This window comes from Thermochaetoides thermophila (genome assembly GCF_000221225.1).
Source record: "Thermochaetoides thermophila DSM 1495 unplaced genomic scaffold scf7180000011822, whole genome shotgun sequence".
Lineage (NCBI taxonomy): Eukaryota > Fungi > Ascomycota > Sordariomycetes > Sordariales > Chaetomiaceae > Thermochaetoides > Thermochaetoides thermophila.
The window spans coordinates 2456752-2475799 of record NW_006383038.1 but is presented as its reverse complement, the minus strand read 5'-3'; the positions used below and the strand labels follow the sequence as shown (position 1 = coordinate 2475799).

At 53.3% G+C, this 19048-nt stretch overlaps 8 protein-coding genes and 1 non-coding gene across 9 annotated transcripts; 5 read left to right on the top strand and 4 right to left on the bottom strand.

Annotated features, from left to right (window-relative positions):
- Positions 1-49: 49 nt before the first annotated feature.
- CTHT_0071240 (eukaryotic translation initiation factor 3 subunit-like protein) lies at positions 50-2717 on the top strand (the record flags this gene model as incomplete). The annotated part of the gene is made up of 2 exons (XM_006697332.1): positions 50-401; positions 469-2717. 2 exons carry the CDS (start codon positions 50-52, stop codon positions 2715-2717), a joined length of 2601 nt encoding a protein of 866 aa, XP_006697395.1.
- Positions 2718-3611: 894 nt separating this feature from the next.
- On the bottom strand, positions 3612-4363 carry CTHT_0071230 (40S ribosomal protein uS11; the record flags this gene model as incomplete). Its single annotated transcript, XM_006697331.1, has 5 exons — positions 3612-3763; positions 3828-3988; positions 4110-4141; positions 4197-4219; positions 4279-4363. 5 exons carry the CDS (start codon positions 4361-4363, stop codon positions 3612-3614), a joined length of 453 nt encoding a protein of 150 aa, XP_006697394.1.
- A 330-nt stretch (positions 4364-4693) lies between these two features.
- On the top strand, positions 4694-6247 carry CTHT_0071220 (60S ribosomal protein uL30; the record flags this gene model as incomplete). The annotated part of the gene is made up of 4 exons (XM_006697330.1): positions 4694-4704; positions 5276-5387; positions 5568-5734; positions 5788-6247. 4 exons carry the CDS (start codon positions 4694-4696, stop codon positions 6245-6247), a joined length of 750 nt encoding a protein of 249 aa, XP_006697393.1.
- Positions 6248-6600: 353 nt separating this feature from the next.
- On the bottom strand, positions 6601-9977 carry CTHT_0071210 (putative iron-sulfur protein; the record flags this gene model as incomplete). Its single annotated transcript, XM_006697329.1, has 7 exons — positions 6601-6996; positions 7106-7637; positions 8189-8351; positions 8402-8486; positions 8547-9454; positions 9509-9764; positions 9819-9977. The coding sequence occupies 7 exons, from the start codon at positions 9975-9977 to the stop codon at positions 6601-6603; spliced, it is 2499 nt and encodes an 832-aa protein (XP_006697392.1).
- Positions 9978-11330: 1353 nt separating this feature from the next.
- Positions 11331-12187, top strand: CTHT_0071200 (40S ribosomal protein eS19; the record flags this gene model as incomplete). The annotated part of the gene is made up of 5 exons (XM_006697328.1): positions 11331-11363; positions 11592-11607; positions 11662-11709; positions 11773-12078; positions 12129-12187. The coding sequence occupies 5 exons, from the start codon at positions 11331-11333 to the stop codon at positions 12185-12187; spliced, it is 462 nt and encodes a 153-aa protein (XP_006697391.1).
- Positions 12188-13061: 874 nt separating this feature from the next.
- CTHT_0071190 (uncharacterized protein) lies at positions 13062-14442 on the top strand (the record flags this gene model as incomplete). Its single annotated transcript, XM_006697327.1, has 3 exons — positions 13062-13270; positions 14164-14194; positions 14302-14442. The coding sequence occupies 3 exons, from the start codon at positions 13062-13064 to the stop codon at positions 14440-14442; spliced, it is 381 nt and encodes a 126-aa protein (XP_006697390.1).
- Positions 14443-15219: 777 nt separating this feature from the next.
- CTHT_0071180 lies at positions 15220-15340 on the top strand. Its single transcript has 2 exons — positions 15220-15257; positions 15303-15340. It is a non-coding gene; the product is annotated as a tRNA-Pro (tRNA).
- A 260-nt stretch (positions 15341-15600) lies between these two features.
- Positions 15601-17348, bottom strand: CTHT_0071170 (uncharacterized protein; the record flags this gene model as incomplete). The annotated part of the gene is made up of 2 exons (XM_006697326.1): positions 15601-17192; positions 17252-17348. 2 exons carry the CDS (start codon positions 17346-17348, stop codon positions 15601-15603), a joined length of 1689 nt encoding a protein of 562 aa, XP_006697389.1.
- A 462-nt stretch (positions 17349-17810) lies between these two features.
- CTHT_0071160 (scytalone dehydratase-like protein) lies at positions 17811-18436 on the bottom strand (the record flags this gene model as incomplete). The annotated part of the gene is made up of 3 exons (XM_006697325.1): positions 17811-18194; positions 18250-18347; positions 18403-18436. The coding sequence occupies 3 exons, from the start codon at positions 18434-18436 to the stop codon at positions 17811-17813; spliced, it is 516 nt and encodes a 171-aa protein (XP_006697388.1).
- Positions 18437-19048: the final 612 nt, after the last annotated feature.

Below are 19048 nucleotides of genomic sequence, written 5' to 3'. Positions count from 1 at the left end.
ATTTAACTCGGAGTCCGTCCCCCCATTCGCATAGCGACTAATTGCGACCATGTCTCGGTTCTTCCGTGGCGGCGACAGCTCGACTGAGAGCAGCTCCGACGAGGAGGAGCTGTACACCACGTCCGAGGAAGAAGAGGAGGAAGAGATTGAGGAGCAGGAGGAGTCTGAAGAGGAGGAGGAGGAGGATGAGGAGTCCTCGTCTAGCGACGATGAGGGTGCTGCTCGGACAGGCGTGAACCGCTTTTTGCGGGCCATGTCCGAGTCTGAGAGTGAGAGCGATGATGAGGAAGGACAGCATAAAGTCAAGAGCGCTAAGGACAAGCGCCACGAGGAGCTCGAGGCTACCATCATCGCCATTCAGAACAGCCAGAAGATCAACGATTGGAGCACCATCGCAAACGGTATGTGGTTTGGCCTTGGGATACGGGGTGGGAGGGAATGATGATAAAGGGCTAACTGGGACCTCAGAGTTCGACAAGCTTAACCGCCAGGTCGTCAAGCTAGTGGAGGGTGGCAAGGCGCCGAAGTCGTACATCAAGTGCATCGCCGAACTCGAAGACTTCCTGAACGAGACCCTCGCTAAGCAAAAGGTGACGCCCAAGAAGATGAATGCCACCAACGCCCGTGGTCTCAACGCTGTTAAGCAAAAGATCAAGAAGAACAACAAGGAGTACCAGAGCCAGATTGATGCCTTCCGGAAAGACGCCGATGCGTTCATGGAGTCCTCCGACGAGGAGGAGGTTCCACTGCCTCCGAAGCCCACCAAGGTCAAGTTCCAGGATGCTTTCGTTGCCGAGGAGGGTCCTGAGGATGAGGAGAAGGGCTTCTCGAAGGTCGACAAGCGCGGAAAGGCCGTGCCCTACTCTCCCGAGAGCATTCAGAAGCACCTGCGTGCTATTATCGAGTCGAGAGGCCGCAAGAATGTCGACCGTATGGAGCAGATCCGGGTTATGGAGGAGCTCACCAAGATTGCCGAAATCCCCTATCTCAAGATTCGTGTTTTGCAAACTCTCATCTCTACCCGCTTCGACCTGGGCTCTGGTGCGGCGGCCGCCATGCCGCTGGAGCAGTGGAAGGCCGCTGAGAAGGAGCTCTCCACCCTTCTCACGATCCTCGAGGAGAACAAGGACCATGTTGTCCTTGAGAACGCGGAAGATTTGGATGATGACGAGAAGGTCCCCACTCTTGGGCCCGACGACAAGCACATCAAGATTCCGGGCAGCGTGGTTTCCTACATTGAGCGCCTTGATGACGAGCTCACCCGCTCGCTTCAGAACATCGACCCTCACACTTCTGAGTACATTGAGAGGTTGACTGACGAAACTTCTGTGTACAACCTCATCCTCAAGGGTTTGCTCTACTACGAAACCATACGCAAGGATGCTTCTCTTGATGTTCCTCAGGAGAGCTTGAACCGCGTCATCCAGCGCCGCCTGGAGCATGTTTACTTCAAGCCGGCTCAAGTAGTCAAGATCCTCGAGGAGAACTCGTGGAAGCGGGTCGCCGGCGAGATCAACTCCTCCATTACTCCCCGTTCTCTGTCTGCCGATCCCAGCAAGCTCATCCAGGTTCTGTGCAGCTACCTGTTCGATAACAGCGAGGGCATCATCCGCGCTCGCGCCATGCTCTGCCAGATTTACTTCCTGGCGCTGCATGATGAGTACTACAAGGCTCGCGACATGATGCTTACCTCCCACTTGCAGGAGAATATTACCAACTTCGATATTGCCACCCAGATCCTCTACAACCGGACCCTCGTCCAGGTTGGCCTTTGCGCTTTCCGCAAGGGCTTGATCTATGATGCCCAGAACACCCTTCAGGACATCTGCGGCAGTGGCCGGCAAAAGGAGCTGCTTGCTCAAGGTGTCATGATCCAGCGCTATAGCCAAGTCAGCCCCGAGCAGGAGAGGCTCGAGAAGCAGCGGCAGCTGCCCTTCCATATGCACATCAACCTCGAGCTCCTTGAGTGCGTGTACCTGACCTGCAGCATGCTTCTCGAGATCCCGCTCCTGGCCCAGACTGGCTCATCGCCCGACATCAAGAAGCGTGTCATCAGCAAGACCTACCGTCGCATGCTTGAGTACCACGAGAGACAGATCTTCACCGGTCCTCCGGAGAATACCCGCGACCACGTGATGCAGGCCTCCAAGGCGCTCGCTGCCGGCGAATGGAAGAAGGCCATTGACTTCATCCACAGCATCAAGATCTGGGATCTCATGCCAAAGGCCGATGAGATCAAGGTCATGCTTGCCAAGCAGATCCAAGAGGAGGGCCTTCGCACCTACCTCTTCACCTATGCCCCCTTCTATGACACGCTATCCATCGATACTCTCAGTACCATGTTCGAGCTGGAGCCTCGCAAGGTCGCGTCCGTCGTCAGCAAGATGATCAGCTACGAGGAGTTGGCTGCCGCCCTTGACCAGGTCACCAACACCATCATTTTCCGCAAGGGTGTCGAGCTCAGTCGCCTGCAGAGCCTGGCCCTGGCCCTCTCCGACAAGGCCAGCGCCCTCATCGAGACCAATGAGCGCACGCTCGAGCAGAGAACACAGGGATCGGCCAGCGCCTTCAACAGGAAGGACGGCAGGCAAGGCGGCCAGAGGACCGGCGGTCAGCGGACCGGCCGGAGCGGCCCGCGGCCAGGTGGCAACACTCAGCGGCAGGCTGGCGGTACGCAGTTCACTGGCGGCGCTTTGGGTGCTGCGGTTCGCGGTTAAGTTCGGAGAGTAGGCGGCGATGGGTCTTAACATCAACAACAATTGGTTTTCGTTTGCTATGGGCATTGGGACTCGGCATGTTTATGATCAAAATTGGTCGTACGGTGTGTTAATGCTTCGCGCCACGATAGACCAAGAATGCAGGCAAAGATCCGGATTTCTCCATCATTCCTCCAAGTTGGATGGTGACATGCCTCTTGTGATTTTGTTTCGTTCCTCGTAATTGTAGTGATACCCAAGAACATCAACATTCCTTTTAAAATTGCCCTCAATCCTTGATCTCTTAGATCCAACTTACCCATAAAGTCAAGTCAAAAAGCAAACAAATCCCTATTCCTCGGCTGTTACGCCTGTTGCCATCGTTTGGAGTTGAAGACCTCAGGCCGGCAGGTCGTGCTGGCTCTTTGAACACAGAAATACCAATCCATGAAATTATTTCTGTTTAACATGCATTGGAAACAGGAATGTCTAACCCGAGAATGAGCCAAGGGATGGTAAGATAGGTGTGTAGGCAGTTGTGCAGGAAAGGGAATCTGTTGGACCCAGGGATTCACATTATATCCCCGCTGTTTGAATGACATGGACAACCTCACAAATACATCGGAACAGAAGACAGGCACTTTTTTGCTGCTTGTTTTCTGGGGGGAGAGCCCCATTCGGGAGATTGCTGATAAACTAGACGCATGGCAGCTTTGTTGCGGGCTACCTCTGTAGCTCCATCTCTCGATTTCTAAACCATGTGCTGCAGATGTGCCACAAGCAACAATGTGACAAGCGTCAGGAGATGGGGACCAGGCAATCTTAGGCCGTTCCCCGCGTAATTGTCATCGCCACAGCAACCCAAACGAGAACCGAATCTGCCTCCCCAAAAACCCAGCCAGCGACTGCACCCGCTTAGAGACGACGACCACGGCGACCACCCTTGCGACGGGTCGAGTCAGAAGGAGTGGGTGTGACGTCCTCAATGCGTCCGATCTTCATGCCAGAGCGAGCCAGAGCGCGGAGGGCGGACTGGGCGCCGGGGCCGGGGGTCTTGGTGCCGTTGCCTGGGAAATTATCAGCCATCCGCAATCCAAAAAGGAGTGAATTCAGGTAAATGGCTATACATACCACCAGTGGCACGGATCTTGATGTGGAGGGCAGTGATGCCAAGCTCCTTGCAGCGGGCCGCAACATCCTGAGCAGCCAGCATGGCAGCGTAGGGAGAAGACTCGTCACGGTCGGCCTTGACCTTCATACCACCAGTGACACGGCAGATGGTTTCGCGGCCGCTGGAATCACCCACGTTAGCCTCGGAACCATAGCTCGAGTCACGAACGCGGGCCACAGGGTCTCAGAACCCTCCCCCTCACGTCGCGTCCTCACGAAATTCCACTGTTGCAGTGTACGAACCTGAGATCGGTGACATGGACGAAGGTGTCGTTCTTGGGAGGGTTAGCACATGGTCTCGAAGTTCCTTCACACATAAGCGCTGCTTACGAAGCTGGCGAAGATACGGGCGACTGTTTAAGCCGATGTTAGCGGGAGCCTCATCACGGTTGCGCAGGACGATGTCACTTACCGCCGAAAACGAGCTCACCCTCGCGGACCTGAGGGCCCAGGGAGATGTTCTCCTGGGCGGGACGAGTAGTCTTCTTGGGGGGCATTTTGACTGTGGTCCGGTTGTCTGGCGGGTTTGCGGTGTTGGTTGCTGCAAATCGATCCGGTCGGCAGTGACTTTCCAAGAATTTTGAAGCCTGTCCTCCTCTGTGGTGGAAAGAATGCCCTGCTAATTGTGGCGGTGATAGGCGGCAGAAAGCGGGGCTGCCAAACCACAAGCCCTAAGCGTGTAACTTTGTACCTCAGACCCACACACTGCGGGTCGTGTCCTCACTGCTTTTTGATGCGCCCACCACCAAAATTTCTTTCTCCTTTTTCTCTGCGAACCGTATCGACAACGAGCTCAGCCAACGCCCCAGGTCGACAACACCGGCAAGATGTCTTCCACGTATGAATAACCCTAGTCCCTTTCCTGAATATACCAGATTGGTATCGTCGTGTGTTCTTTGACGAGAGCCTGCCGTGCAGATTAGCGTGGTCCTCTCACTGGATGCTTTGCGCAGGGCCCTTGATGGGCCCCGATGCATTGCTCCAGCTCGATCCCTCTCACGATTCTCCCTCCTTCTTGCAGGCATGACGACGGGCTTGCGGATTGAGAGACGTTTCGTGGGGTGTTGGGGTTGAAGGTGCTCTACCTTCTCCCTTAAATTCAGTGCCGCTTGGGCATAAGAAGGACTTTTGTCATCGCTATTGCGAGAACGAGCCCTTCGCCTTTCGCCCATCCGCGCAAAATGTCTTGGACTAGGTCCAAGGTGTTGCAACGTTGGGAAATTGGCTGAATGTTCCAAAGCATTGGTAGCAGGTGCTTTGGCTGGCCGCGCTCCCATCGGTCAACGTTCAGCAATCGAGTTAGCCACGAGAGAATGTCGCACTTGAGCAGCAGTTCTCCACCGGCGCTCTACCACATACTGGCATTTCGCATGCGGTATGTTGGATCACGTACTAATCTCACCGCGTAGGACCGTCCCGACCCAGAACGACATCCTCGTTCCCGAGACCCTCCTCAAGAAGCGCAAGTCGCAGGAGAAGGCTCGCGCTGAGCGTGCTGCTGCTCTCGAGAAGCGGAAGCAGGTTGGTCACTCCCTCTTTTTTTACTCTCCCCTTCGGCGGAATGATGCAAAACATACCTAGCGACTAGACCCAGGTCGATGCTGTTGCTAAAATATACCATCTTTCGGGTCTGATCTGCTTTAAGCAATAACTCGGTGGTGCGTCCAGTTGCGAGAACCCTGCTGACAGGTTCCCCTACAGGCCAACAAGGAGAAGCGCCAGGTCATCTTCAAGCGTGCTGAGAAGTACGTGAAGGAGTACCGTGAGCAGGAGCGTGAGAAGATTCGCCTTGCCCGGATCGCCAAGCAGCAGGGTTCTTTCCACATCCCTGCTGAGGCCAAGCTTGTCTTCGTTATCCGCATCAAGGGGTAAGCATTTACTGTTCAGGTTTTACGAAGAACAGCGGCTGACTTCTTCATAGTATCAACAAGATCCCTCCTAAGCCTCGCAAGATCCTTCAGCTCCTGCGTCTCCGTCAAATCAACAATGGTGTCTTCGTCAAGGTGACCAAGGCTACCGCTGAGATGATCAAGATCGTCGAGCCGTGGGTCGCCTATGGGTACCCCAACCTCAAGAGCGTCCGTGAGCTCATCTACAAGCGCGGCTACGGCAAGGTCAACGGTCAGCGCATTCCCCTCACTGACAACGCCATCATCGAGGAGAACCTCGGCAAGTACGGCATCATCTGCATTGAGGATCTCATCCACGAGATCTTCACTGTTGGCCCCAACTTCAAGCAGGCCGCCAACTTCCTGTGGCCCTTCAAGCTCAGCAACCCCAACGGTGGTTTCCGTCCTCGCAAGTTCAAGCACTTCATTGAGGGTGGTGATCTTGGCAACCGTGAGGAGCACATCAACGCTCTCATCCGTGCTATGAACTAAAAAGGGGTTATGATGGGTGGTGTTTGTGGTTCTGGTCTTTGGGTCAAGGGCAACTAGCATGGGTACTCGGCGTTAAAATGAGAAACAGGGTGGCATTCCAGGGAATGAATTTTACGATGCTGTTCTTACCCAACACGCTGCTTCGGGTTACCCATAGCGTTTCGCCTTCTGGATTGCCTACCGTGGCCCAGGGCACGGCCCAATGCTACATACAGAGTTGCCCAACCAACTATTCTTGCCGTGAAATGTGTTGCCGTAACGTCTATCCGCCCATGGCTTACATAATGTACAAATCTTGTTCAGCTCTATGAACCGAGGTCCAACCATCACATATGTCCCCTGATGTTACACCCTTAAATCTTGATATCAAAGCTTGTTCCACACCCACAACTGCTCGTCGCCTTGGGATTATCAACAATCTTAAACTGTGACCCAATCAACTCCTGCGTAAAATCGACCTTGCTGTCCTTCAACAACTCCAGAGACGCCAAATCCAGAATGATTTTTGGCGATGTGATATCCGGTTCAGCCATGCTCTCGTCGGGCGTCCAGGCGAATATGGTGTCGTCTTCGTGAAGTGTGGCGGTGGTATCGTCGGAGGAGGGGGCGGGTGATTCGGGTGTAGGCAAAGATGGGGGCAAGGTGACCAGACGCATCACGTACTGGAAGCCATGGCAGCCGCCAGATTCGACTTGGATGCGCAGGGCTAGGTGGGGGTTGGTGTCTTTTTTCATTATTTCGGTAAGGCGCTATAAGCACTGTATTAGTAATGCATACTAGCAGGAAGAAGGTCAAGGAGGAGGAAGGAAAAGTATAGGGGAGAGGAAAAAGCAGAAAAGGGAGGAAGAGGGAACGTACTTTGCCTGCGCGGGGAGTGATTTCAAGGCGCATTTCTTGCCCGTCTTCGCCGACTTGTGGGTTAAAGAGGATGTGTGTTTTTGGGCGGGAGAAGGTTGTGCTGAAGGTGCGAACTTGCGGGGTTGGTGCGTGCGGAATGGAAGAAAATGTCCGGGAATGTAGTGAGTTGTTTGCGCTCGAGAGTAGACGGCGAAGGATAGAGGACGTCTCATGAATCTTGGGTGAGGGATTGGATGGTATGCTAGATGCGGATGCCACAGCGTGGTGTATGCGAAAGGCGGCTGCTGCGCCTACTTGTTGTCTGACTGCAGGCACCAAGACGTCAAGGAGGGGAGAAGGGCTGCTGGTCAAGGCCGCTGTGACAGCGGCGGATCGGCGGCGCATGTTGAACCGAATAGAGGAGAAAGATAACGAGGACAGGAGCGTGGGTGTTGCTGTGCGGTTGGAAGAAAGGTCTTCGAGCGCAGGGGAGCCAAGAGTTAATGTCGGCGGATATGTACGCAACTCAGATCGTACTGTAACGAAGATAATGCTGTCCCCGGGCGCATGTCATACGAAATAGAGGTACAAGATAGGTTGCCGGTGGTGTGTGGACGGAGGGGTTCCGCTACGGAGCAACTGGTCGGTCTACTTGTGCCGAGAGCGAGCGGTGTTTTGCGGCAACAAAATTTCCGCCTAGGGGCATGATGTCAGCGCCGGCCGAAGCTCAGGGGTCGAAACCAGGCACTGACCAATCATATGGTTTAGATTAGGGTCGACTGCCCCACCAATCGGCCCCGGTAATATATGCGTAGGGTTATTGGAGCGTTCGTTGGTTCAATTGTCCGATACTTATCGTCGTCACTTTGCAGACTTCGGGCAAAACTTGAAGGGTCTCAGTGTAGAGAATCGAAGCGAAAGTGGTTATTTCAATCCAAAAGTAGACCATCTAGGCTGAAGAAGTGAATAGATACGAAGTTCAAAAATCAAAATTTAAACGCACAACTTGCCCTCAGCAGTAAGGGCTTGCCCTTTGATGTTGAGGGACTCAAAAGGGCTTCCTTAAACCTATCTCTTACATTCCCGTCTACCAAAGCCCCTCACAAAAAGATAGAGAAGAGCTGCGATCCGTCAGTCGGGCATGGCCCGGACGTGAGGCGCCCGTCGCCTGGGAGAATACAGGTGGTGTTGCCCGCATTAAGCGGCGCAAAGGCGAAGCTGGTCTGGCCAAGGTAGGGGAACAACTGGTTGCCATCGGTGCCGCCACCTGTTGACTGTTAGCTTTTGGCTAAGACTGAGGAGAGATCGGGTACATACTGCCATCGGCGCGACCGCCACACGAAAAGATAAACACCCTGTCACCTTGCTGCCGCCTGCCGTCGAAGCTGATACATCCTTGGGTCTTCGGACAAGTCAGTAACCAATCCCCTTTTCTCATGTCCTCAACCCATCCGACACTTACCAAAGAGCTAACAACCAACGCACTATTTGGCCGTCCCGCCGAAGGCTGGTTATGCTTCCCGTTGACAATAACATCCCACTTCTCATTCGGCGAACCACTGCACTTAACCAACGATACGGGGATCAAGTTCTGTCGGAAATCGCCTGCCGTCGGATCTACAAACATACACTGACCATTCGGCGCGCGGATTTCGACGTTCTCAAAGGCGCGTGTTGCCGTGTTATCGCGCTGGTGTGCCTTTGCGGCTGCCGACGGCTGCAGTAGCCCACCGAGGGACACAGGGACTGGCGTGGTGGGGTTGACGGTCGGGATGCCGCTTGCCGCGGCGGCGCTTGTGGTTGCTGCGGTTGTGGCGGCTGTGGTGGTTTGGGCTGAGGTGGTGGTTGTGGAGGTTCTGGTCTTGGTGCGGTTTCTGACCCTGGTCCTTCTGGAACCACTAGTCAACGTGGTAACTGAGGTGACTGTCTCCCGAAGAGTGCTCGTCCGGGTTGTCTGAGCCGAAGCCTGCGAAGTCGACGTCTTTTGCCTTGTCGATGTCGTAGTGGAGAAGATGGTCGTCCTCAATGTCGTCGTCCTGGTCGACTGGGCTCGAGCAGTGGACGTAGCACTGGAGTTAGCCTCGGCTTCAGAGTCGCTTGTCTCAGCTGCAGCCGCAGTTGAAGTGGTCGAAGTCCTGAAGCGACCTGCGGCATGAAACTGATCAAAATTCCCTCTGGCCTTAAGATCGGAGTGGACGACTTCGAGGCCAAAGGTGAACACTTGGCTGGTGTCTCCCTTCTGGCATCGAATGATGTCAACACTGCCATCCTTTGCTGCAAGGCATGACTCTTTGGCATTTACTGGCTTCAGGGACATGGAGGTAGCACGGCCGTCGAAAACAAACAGCTGAGAATCAGCCACCTCGCCGCCTACGAGCAAGTTAGCATGGTGATGGTGTCAGTGGTGGGATCTAGACCACATACTGCCGTCAGCAAAGCCATCACATGGGTAGAGGAACGCCTGGCTCCCTTTCGGTCTATGAAGATTAAAGTCGAGACAGGCTCGAGTCAATGTATTGACAACAAGCATAACATCATCGCCCTTGATGTGCTTGCCGGCAGTGATGATGTCCCATCCCTGGCCCTCTGTAGATCCACACTTGGCTACCTGGATGGATAGAAGGTTGGCACGGAAGTCTCCCGATGGCTTGTCAACATAAAGACATTTTCCATCCGAGGTCTGTCGCGTATGTTAGGTTTAGCCTTATTGCACATATTCAGTACAGAACCGGACCTTGATTTGAATATTAGAAAATGCCCGAACGGCAGTGTCATCGCGACGTTGAGCTTCTGCCGCTGCAGGTTCATCAAGGATATGGACCGTCCTGGCCGAAATGGGGTTGGCATTCGCCCAAGCGACACAGGCCAGCAGGGAAAGGAGCATGAAAGCCATTATGGCAGTTGGGAATGTAAGAGAACGAAGGCAAGTCGATGTTGTGGAAGCGCAAAGAAAGGAGCGATGCCTGCTCAGCAGGCAGGCTCTAGAGAAAAGAATTGAGAAAAGGTAAGGAAGAGAGGCTTTCACAGATAGCACTGAGAGAGTGGCAGCTCAAGGAGCGATTGAGAGAGACAACAACAAGGATAGAGGTAGGCCTGCCTACTTATCCTGCGCATGGTAGCGTCGCGCTGGATATTGAAGGCGTTGATGCGGGAGTCTCATTGGGCTTGGCCACTCCCGAATGATACGTCCCACACCGAGCCTAGTGAAAGTCCCCTAGGGCTTCAGCAAGTTTCATGACCCCTTCAGTAAACAGTCATTGACTTCAGGGTCTTTTGGGGCCACACATGGGGACCAGAATACTGGCTTGTTGTGAGGCCTGACTAACACCTTTGGCATGGATCGCTTGATCTCTAAGGCTTTGGTTAACTTTATTCCCAACAAAGCAACAAGTCCGAGTCGCCCTGAGCAGACGAGATCATCTGATCTGTACTCTGGCAAAGAAGAGACGGAAGTTGACCGGCAGTCGGGAGCAAATAAAAGGGATCACCCTTGTGGTTACCTTTGCGCTCGTGGTGAGCTTTAGCTTTTGTTTCAGCGATCATCTACAGGATCATGAAACGGTTGCTGTCTGAGAGGGCGCCAAGACCGTGGGGAAAGGGCACACCACAGCGTTGTTTCGGCGGCAACCGACTGCATGGTGAAGAATTTGCAGTTTTTGACGCTTGATAGGTCAACAAGAGCTTGTTTTTTCCCACCGCGCACCCGTCGTTTTTGCGGTAATTGTGAAGATCTCGGCAATCTCCCGTCTGCTCACGTGTTGTGCTCCTTGACAGCGGCACTTCAAGACATGCGATGAACGTGGAGCCAGTGCTGAGTAGGCAATCTAGGAGAGGACAAGCCAAAATAGTTCTTCAATTGCCCGAGCAGTCCTAGAAGTGCCAATTGGCCCAGGAAACCGAAAAAAAGCGTGCAGACAAAGCTTGCTCTGGGTCTGCGAATGATTTGGGGAAGCTGACGAGATGTCACTGTGGATCCTGTTTTGGGGAAAGGCTCCGCTAAGTCGGCAGCATTGATGCTGTCACGTGACATAGCTCATCAAACCCCACAAGCCAAATTCAACAAAGGGTTAAGGTTACTTTTCCAGGGCCTTGCCCTAGTGGAGCAAATGCCAAGACTTCTCCCCACTCCAAAATTTCGAGACGTCCTTCAATTGCCAGTTGACGTCTTGAATTCCTGGACGTTAACGACCGCCTTCGAAACGACCCTCTCACCTCCAAGTCAACCCCCCCAGAGACAACCGCCAAAATGCCCGGAGGCGTTACCGTTCGTGATGTCGATGTAAGTCTCTGCAGCTCTGTGCCATAGAGCCCTACGACCGAGACCCGATCATTCTTTCGCTGTCCGAGTCGCCGCTGGCCTGTCCCGTGGGACTCGTGCTGGCCGACCATGGTGGGCCTTCGGCCGTCAAAGCAGCACCAAGGAAGATGAAGGGAGCAGGCGTGAGGGGATCGAAAGATCTCTGAAGACGGAATTTTGCTAATCATGGTTTGGTGTTGAACACTAAAGGCCCACAAGTTTGTCGGTAAGTGATTAGAGACGCAAAGGGCCTGACGTTGAGATGCTAACGGTATCGTAGCGGCCTACGCGGCTTTCTTGAAGCGCCAGGGCAAGCTCCCTGTGCCCGGTTAGTTTTCCGGAACAGCGACGACCGCGCCGTACGAACGCTCTTCTGACTCGATCCGAACAGGTTGGGTTGATACCGTCAAGACCGGCAATGCCAAGGAGTTGCCTCCTCAGGACATTGACTGGTGGTACATCCGTGCCGCCTCGGTCGCTCGCCACGTCTACCTGAGGAAGACCGTCGGTGTTGGCCGCTTGCGCAAGGTCCACGGCAGCGCCAAGAACCGCGGCACCCGCCCCTCGCACCACGTTGATGCCAGCGGCTCCGTCGACCGCAAGATCATGCAGGCCCTGGAGAAGATCCAGGTCCTTGAGAAAGATGAGGAGCGTGGCGGCCGCCGCATCACCCAGCAGGGCCAGCGTGATCTTGACCGTGAGTGCCCGAGCCCAGAAACATTTGTAAATGTATCTGACTTTCAACAGGGATCGCCCAGACCGTTGCTGAGGCTGATCAGGAGTCCGAGGCTGAGGAGGAGGAGTAAACTGGCTATTCTTGGAGGGTATCCAGTTACGGTCCCAGCATGATCTGGGCCACGGAGCCGCGCTGGGTTAATGGGGGTTGAAGGCACGACGTGACATGGGTCTGATCATGATTCCCGGTAGCATCTGGTTATAGGCGTCATAAAAGGGATTCCTGGCGTTCTGGTCACATAAGCCTCACCACATACTCAGACAGCCGGCTCTAACTCAGTCTCAACATCGTGGTCGCCATATTTTGTTCCTCCGTTTGCCGGGTTATGTGCCCCTGACCTTTGTAATCTTTTGCCCCTGCCGTTGCCCTCTCTAACTCAACCGTAGTCGGTCGATAGCTGCCAACTTAACTCATCGACTTCATCGGCTACAAGCTTATACGATTGTTGGGGTTTCTGCCTTTGCGAACTCTATCTCGTACCTTACTTCCTCTTAGACTCTCCAAGTCACTCAGTTCATTTCAAGGCGTACCTCGCACTCCTCAGTTGAATGACACCTCGAATTGGTTGCATTTGTTCCCCTACTTTTTCCTTCAATCATACCACGACGATAGCAACTCTCAGCCGCAAGCCATATCATTTTCTTAGCCTGACTTTCTCGACTCCTTTACTTCGTTACCTTACTATCCCTCCTGCCTTCTTGCGCTCATCCTTCAACATCTGATTCCTAGAACCTCCATCTCGCTGACCGAGCTTTTCCCATATACTTGGTTTCTTCCTCTCAATGCCAACTTATCAATTGCGGTTAAGACTGCACTTGTTTCCCTTTGTCACGTTACAGGTTTTCGCGTTGCCAACACTTTCAGCTTCCTTATTTTACACAGATACCAGCTCAAGTCGTTTCCTCACAAGTCCACTTGTCTAGCCTCATCAGGACTCTTTGGCAATGGGCTCAGTCAACCCCCATCCCCCCTCTCAGAGGAACGCTCCCCCTCTAATCAACTCCCTCCACAAAGCCATTCTCTCCAACGACTACCACGGCGTCCGAATTCTGATAGCCCCCAACAAGAACAACGTCGACCAACGTCTCGAGGCCGAAGGCGCTACTTTCCTCATGGTTGCCGTCCTGTTAGGCCGGCTGAAGATTGCAACACTGTTGGTTCGACACGACGCGTCGAGTCGTGCAAAGGAACAATGTAGATTCCGCGCAATTGATTACCCGAGAAAGAGTTTATTTCGAAACAAGTTAGATTGGTATCATGCTCAGATGGGGCTTCCGGCTATTGGCAAGAAGTAGGTTAGGGGGAGGATGAAGATGAGGAAGGTTTGGGGCATGCGGCGGCGTTGAGGAACCGGTAAATTTTCCTAAAATTATCCTCCTCACTCTCAAGTTTCAATCAAGACATGTACTGAGCTCTTGTAGCCGCAAAGACGGCAAAAGCCGTTGCTTTCGCCCCCTTTTCTACAAGAACAAGGGCACCTTAAGCATCCTTGGAACCGATTCTTCCTTTACCATTGCAAAATAAGGACTCGAGAAGTTTACAATTAACTTCCTTATCTCAGTCAGCAATCCTACTACCAAGTCAGTTGCCTCCAGCGGATGGGCATTTAACCCGGATAGTGGTTACCATGTGCTTGACAATGTAAAGTGCGTGGCTCTTGTAAAGCGTGTGGCCGATTTTTTAGGCGTTCGGCCTTCGCGGTTTCATAGGGATAATAATGGCAAGCCGCTGCCTGAGCATACCACGCGTTTTGCAGCTAGTCATGTTGTGAATGTTCTTGCTATGGGGAAGGGAATGGTCGCTAAAAATTACCCAGGAAAAGAAGCTTACTGTCTTCCAAGTTATTGCAGCCCTGAAGGCGATTCTCAATAGGACTGACTATCGGTTCATGGCTAAGTTAAAGAGGAAAAAATACCCCAGGTGTCTGGCGCAAGACTTAAGACATTTCTTGATCATGAGCTTTGCGGCGATGTAGGCTTCTTATGTTTACTCTCATAGACTCGGTCAAAGAGCTCTTGGACTAACTAATTGTATCCCAAGTGCTAGAACCTCCCCGAAACTATCTGCCGCACAACCGGTATAACATTATCTATTAAGACAGTCACCTTCTTGACAAGAGGCTTCCGGGATTCGGCCGGTGGCTACAGGAAGTGTGCATGTGAGCGTCGTGTCTGTGTGTATCAGCACATCCGCAGCCAGCAAGATCGCCCCAACGATGATGAGCAGCCTCAGGAGAACAATGATTCTGTAGAGATCGTTGTGGATGAAGACGACAGGACTGTCTCTCATGTTGCAGCGACCGAACCGATCAAGGTCAAGGATTGAAGTCCACCTGCCGGCGATGAACCCCGCATGAAGGATTATGTCCATCTTTCCATAGACACCACATCCGCTCTTTCGGGCGGTAGCTCGCCTGTCCCTGAGCACTCCTTAAAGCGGGCTAAAACGCAGAACTCGAGCACCCAAACAATCCGTCTTGCACCGTTATAAGTTAGTCTGGAGAACACCATCAATGCGCCGGATTTTAAACGGTTTGCTTATACCGATGATCCTAACGACGGGACTCTCGGCGCATCTTTGGCTAGGATGACTGCTCAGTTAGGGAATACAGCTGGACGAGCTGGGAACATGAAGGGCAAGAAGCCGAAGAAAAGGCTGTCCAGGGCTCAACAAGCATGGTAAAAGAGGGAGAAGTTACGTCCTAGGAGCATGTTTGCCAAAACTGTTGTGAGGAAGGGTAAGATAGTTGAGGTAAGAGCGTGAAAACTATTTGTGGTACTGACTTCGATCTTTGTCGAAAGGTACATCTGACTCTTGAGTACCTGACTAACCAGACGGGTAAGGAGTAGTACTTCTCTTAACACTGTCGCTTGTCAACGTATATAGCTTGTGAACGTATACGACTTGTGAATCCGATGATGTCCGTTAATATAACTCTAATACATCTTGTCACAAAGAGCGCTCTTCATTGATGCAAAATTCTTTAAACAATACTCTCATCCCATTCCTTTCGTGTGAGACTTCCCTCTCAACCCATATCCATTCCGTTGACTCTTCTCTCTCAACTCCTTTTCCACACCCTGCAATCAAACACTGAAACACGGGCCGCTGGTCTAGTGGTATGATTCTCGCTTAGGGCTCACCCTGAAGCATCGAGTAGCTGTTTCGACATCTTGCTCGGCTTGTTTGCGAGAGGTCCCGGGTTCGATCCCCGGGTGGCCCCCTTTTTCCAGGTCACCAGAAATGGAGAAGAGCTTCAAGTTTTGAGAAGAGTATCCCCACGTGTCAGTTTTTTTCTTAGCCTCTTCTTTTACTGTTTTGTTCCTTTGTCGTTGGCAGGCCTTCCTCCTTTCGGGTGCATTTACCCCGACATCAACAATACATAGCTCGATTGGATTGATCATGGGTATTGACTCTATCACATATGTACACTTACACAACGATCTACACACATTTCCCTTCAAACCTGGCCGAGGTCAGTCCTCAAGAAGAATACTGCACCTCCAAGCCCAAACTCCGAAAGGGCTCGCCCAACTTGCGTAGATCTACTCCAGTTCCCAGGCTGAAAATTAGCGACTTCACTCGACCCTCCCACAGCAACCCCATCTTGAGGTTCTGGTCTAGACGTGCCTTCAGCACCCCTCTATACTGCTCTTTGTCGTCGTCGGGATCATTATTCCCCGTTTCCATTGACAAGGGCGTAGTTGTGGTTGTGGGATGTTGCCCTTTGCTCACGGGCACAAGAGTCGAGGGAGCATTCTGCCACGGGCCATTCGCAGGAGCAGGCGGTGCTGGCGATGATGGGCCTTTACACTCCTCATCCAACCGCCACTCCAACTTCGCCTGGAAACTCCTTTCCATCCACCACGGCTTCGGGTGCATTTGAGTCCGCGTTTGCTCCTGAGCAGCCTTACTCTGCTCTGACCCAGGCAGACCTTCCGCTCTGGCAGACTCCCCTCCATCGACATCTCCCTCAACTGGCCTCCTAGGATCCCTCCCCAACAGAAAACCTCCCGGCCGTCTATTGCTCCACAACTCCATGCCCACTGCCCAATCACTCTCATAACTGTAAACATTGAACTCCATCCTCGTCGCCAAAGAGCAGTAGTCACGCGCACGCACGGCGTATGTCGCGCTGATGTTGCCCATTAGCGGGTTCAGCGTGAGGGTAGCGGTTAGAGGGGTGCCACGATGCGCGGGGAGGGTCTGAAAACGTGCGCCAACGGACATGCCGCCGGATTTGTTGAGTGTGCCGTAGTAAAGTTCACCGCCGATGCTGAAGCGGCCGTAGATGCGGTCGCGTTCGCGGTCCGAGGGGGAGAAGGAGTGGCCGTTGGTGGTGCCGTTGGAGGTAGGGTTGGAGTCTGCATTGCTGCCACTGCCCTGGGTTTGGGTTGCCGTGGTGGACTGACTTACGTTAGTCGTCACCGCCGCCGCAAAAGGCACGGTATCCCCTCCAAAGTTATACAACCCCCTAATCCCCAGCAACCCACCATCCGTCGACGCCAGCCCCTCAACGCCATACTTTCCCCGATCGTATTGCACCAGCCCCAGAATCGTGCCCCCGTTCCTCAGTGACCGCTCACTTACAGCCGCAAGCTGCACCTGCAAACATGAATTCACCCTCCTCACGACCAGCCCCTCGAGCAACGACTGCGGCAGATATAGTCGGCCATACAATAGCCACTTCTTCTCCCCCTCTTGGCTTAACCCTAACCCCAAACTAGCTCCTAATCCCCCTTTCTCAGCAGCTCCTTCATCACTATTCTCCTTCTCCGCCCTGGGACTAGATCCCCCCTTAGGAGTAGAGGGCTTATCGACCCCCGGAAAAGGAAACCACGGCCACTCTGCCGCACCCAGATCCCTGATCTGGCGATACGACCTTAACAGAGCCTGCAGCGGGATGCGATCAGACTGCGCAGCAATGCCGGCCAGCGGCACGGTGCTGTACAGGTAGGAGATGGAGCCGTCGACGATGCCGACGGTGCCGAGCTGGTAGCTGGTGGCGAAGTTGGAGGTTGCAAGGGACGAGAGGGTCAGGCGGAGGCCACGAGGGAGGGGGAAATCAATTAATTCTGGGGGGGGGGACTGTTAGTATTCGGAGGCATTTGTTTGAGAAGAGGGAAACGCTTACCCCGCGCAGTGGCATTCAGCTCTTTGTAGGTATTATCATCGCTCCAATTCGTGGCGCCGTAAAAGGCGTTGGTGATATAGTTCATGAACTCGCGCATTTTTGGTCTTAAACCTGCGTGCCGGCAGGTCTGGCGCGGTGTGTCACCTCTGGCAGACCATTGGGCTTGCGCTGGGCGAGGGTCGCGAACGGTACTCTCCTTGAGTGTGTTAAGGTCGTCGTGAAAAGGGCCAAGCAACATAAGCAGGCTAACTTTTTGAGAAGTTGGGGTTGGTGGAGAGTCCCCTGCCATTGCCAAGATCCGGAGATTCAATCAGCCAATGATCGCATCCAATTAACAGCCTTGTGGGACCAGTCCGTCCCGCAGATCTTCCACTCGCCATCCCGATCCATCACCAGCCTCGTCTTCGTCCTCCAAAGACAAAAATAGAATCGCACGTGAACGGTGTGTGGAATTCTCCATTCTAAAACTACAAGCTGAACTCATAAGAAAAAGTCGTAATCATCCCAACTAAGTTCATAACTCGTCCCCCCCCCCCCCTTCAATCAATTCAACACCCCCCTAGTTCTTCTCCCCAAAACTCTCCCTCCCACTCTCAAACACCTTATCAAAGTCATACTCAAACCACCTAATATCTGGGCACAGCCCAGCAAACTTCCAGACCCCATCGACCTTCCGGTAGTAGTGCGTATTGTGACTATGCGCATGCCCCTTCACTTTGACTTGCGACAGGCTCGAGTCCGTGTACACCTGGTGCGGCACACGCAGCTGGTGGTACCCGATGATCTCCGTGTCCGATACCTTCTCCCACTTGCTGGCACCGCCAATGAAGTGCTGCGTGCGGAGGAGAGGGTTGCCTAGAACGGTCGGGCTCGAGATCATCTGGATGAATTCTTCCGCGGGCATCGCCTCCCAGAGCTTGTTAAGAAATGAGCGATAGTCGATCTGGCTTGTTTGTTAGTGAATGTATTGGAGAGAGGAAGTGATTGTTATTACTTACGCGCAGTGTGGGTGCAATGCACTTCCGAAGACGGTCCCAGTCCTTGGAGTCATAGCTGTCTGCCCACTCGAAGGCGGCCTCAGTGCAACCGAGGTACTCTGCTTTCGTCAGCTGCCGTATCTTGACATAAGTAATGTCTATGTCTCGATTTACCCTCGAAAGAGATTTGCTTCTTTTCAGACGACATGTTGACTCTTTTGATCCTCTTTCCTCTCGATCTTGATGCAGACGTCCAAGTTGTCGTTGTTGCTGCTGCTGCTGCTATTCTGGACCCAAAGATCGGCCGAGGCCGGCTTATATACCCTCGTCCGCACCATTAGAAGGTGCTATTCGTGCTCCGGAAGCCAAATAACAGCCTTCGGGCCGCATCTTCCCAACCTGCCGGTGCTGTTTCCCCGAGAGTCGGTCCCCCATTCGGAGTCAGGTGGGGATGTGCGAGTTACCAAAAAGCTGGACGCCAGTCACAGACGGAACCGAGGGTGTGCATTGATGGTATGCGATTACTTCTATTTGAGTCGAGACGGGGCGGGCAAACTTGGGTAAGTCAGGTTGGGTCCAGGGATGAAACTCCGGCGAAATTGGAGATCCATCCTGGCGGTGTTTCTCTCGCCTTCGGATATCACAAACACGTGCTTGGCCCATTGATGTTTGGGTTACACAGGGGTGGATGCCTTGGCACCGCTCAGAAGAAGAGAGTCTTGAATAAGAGCTGGGTATTTGCTCTTGTTGAGGCAGATTTGGGTTAAAGAGAGGATTTTAGCATGCCGTCTTTCTCGGGACCGAAACGATTTACCCCGAG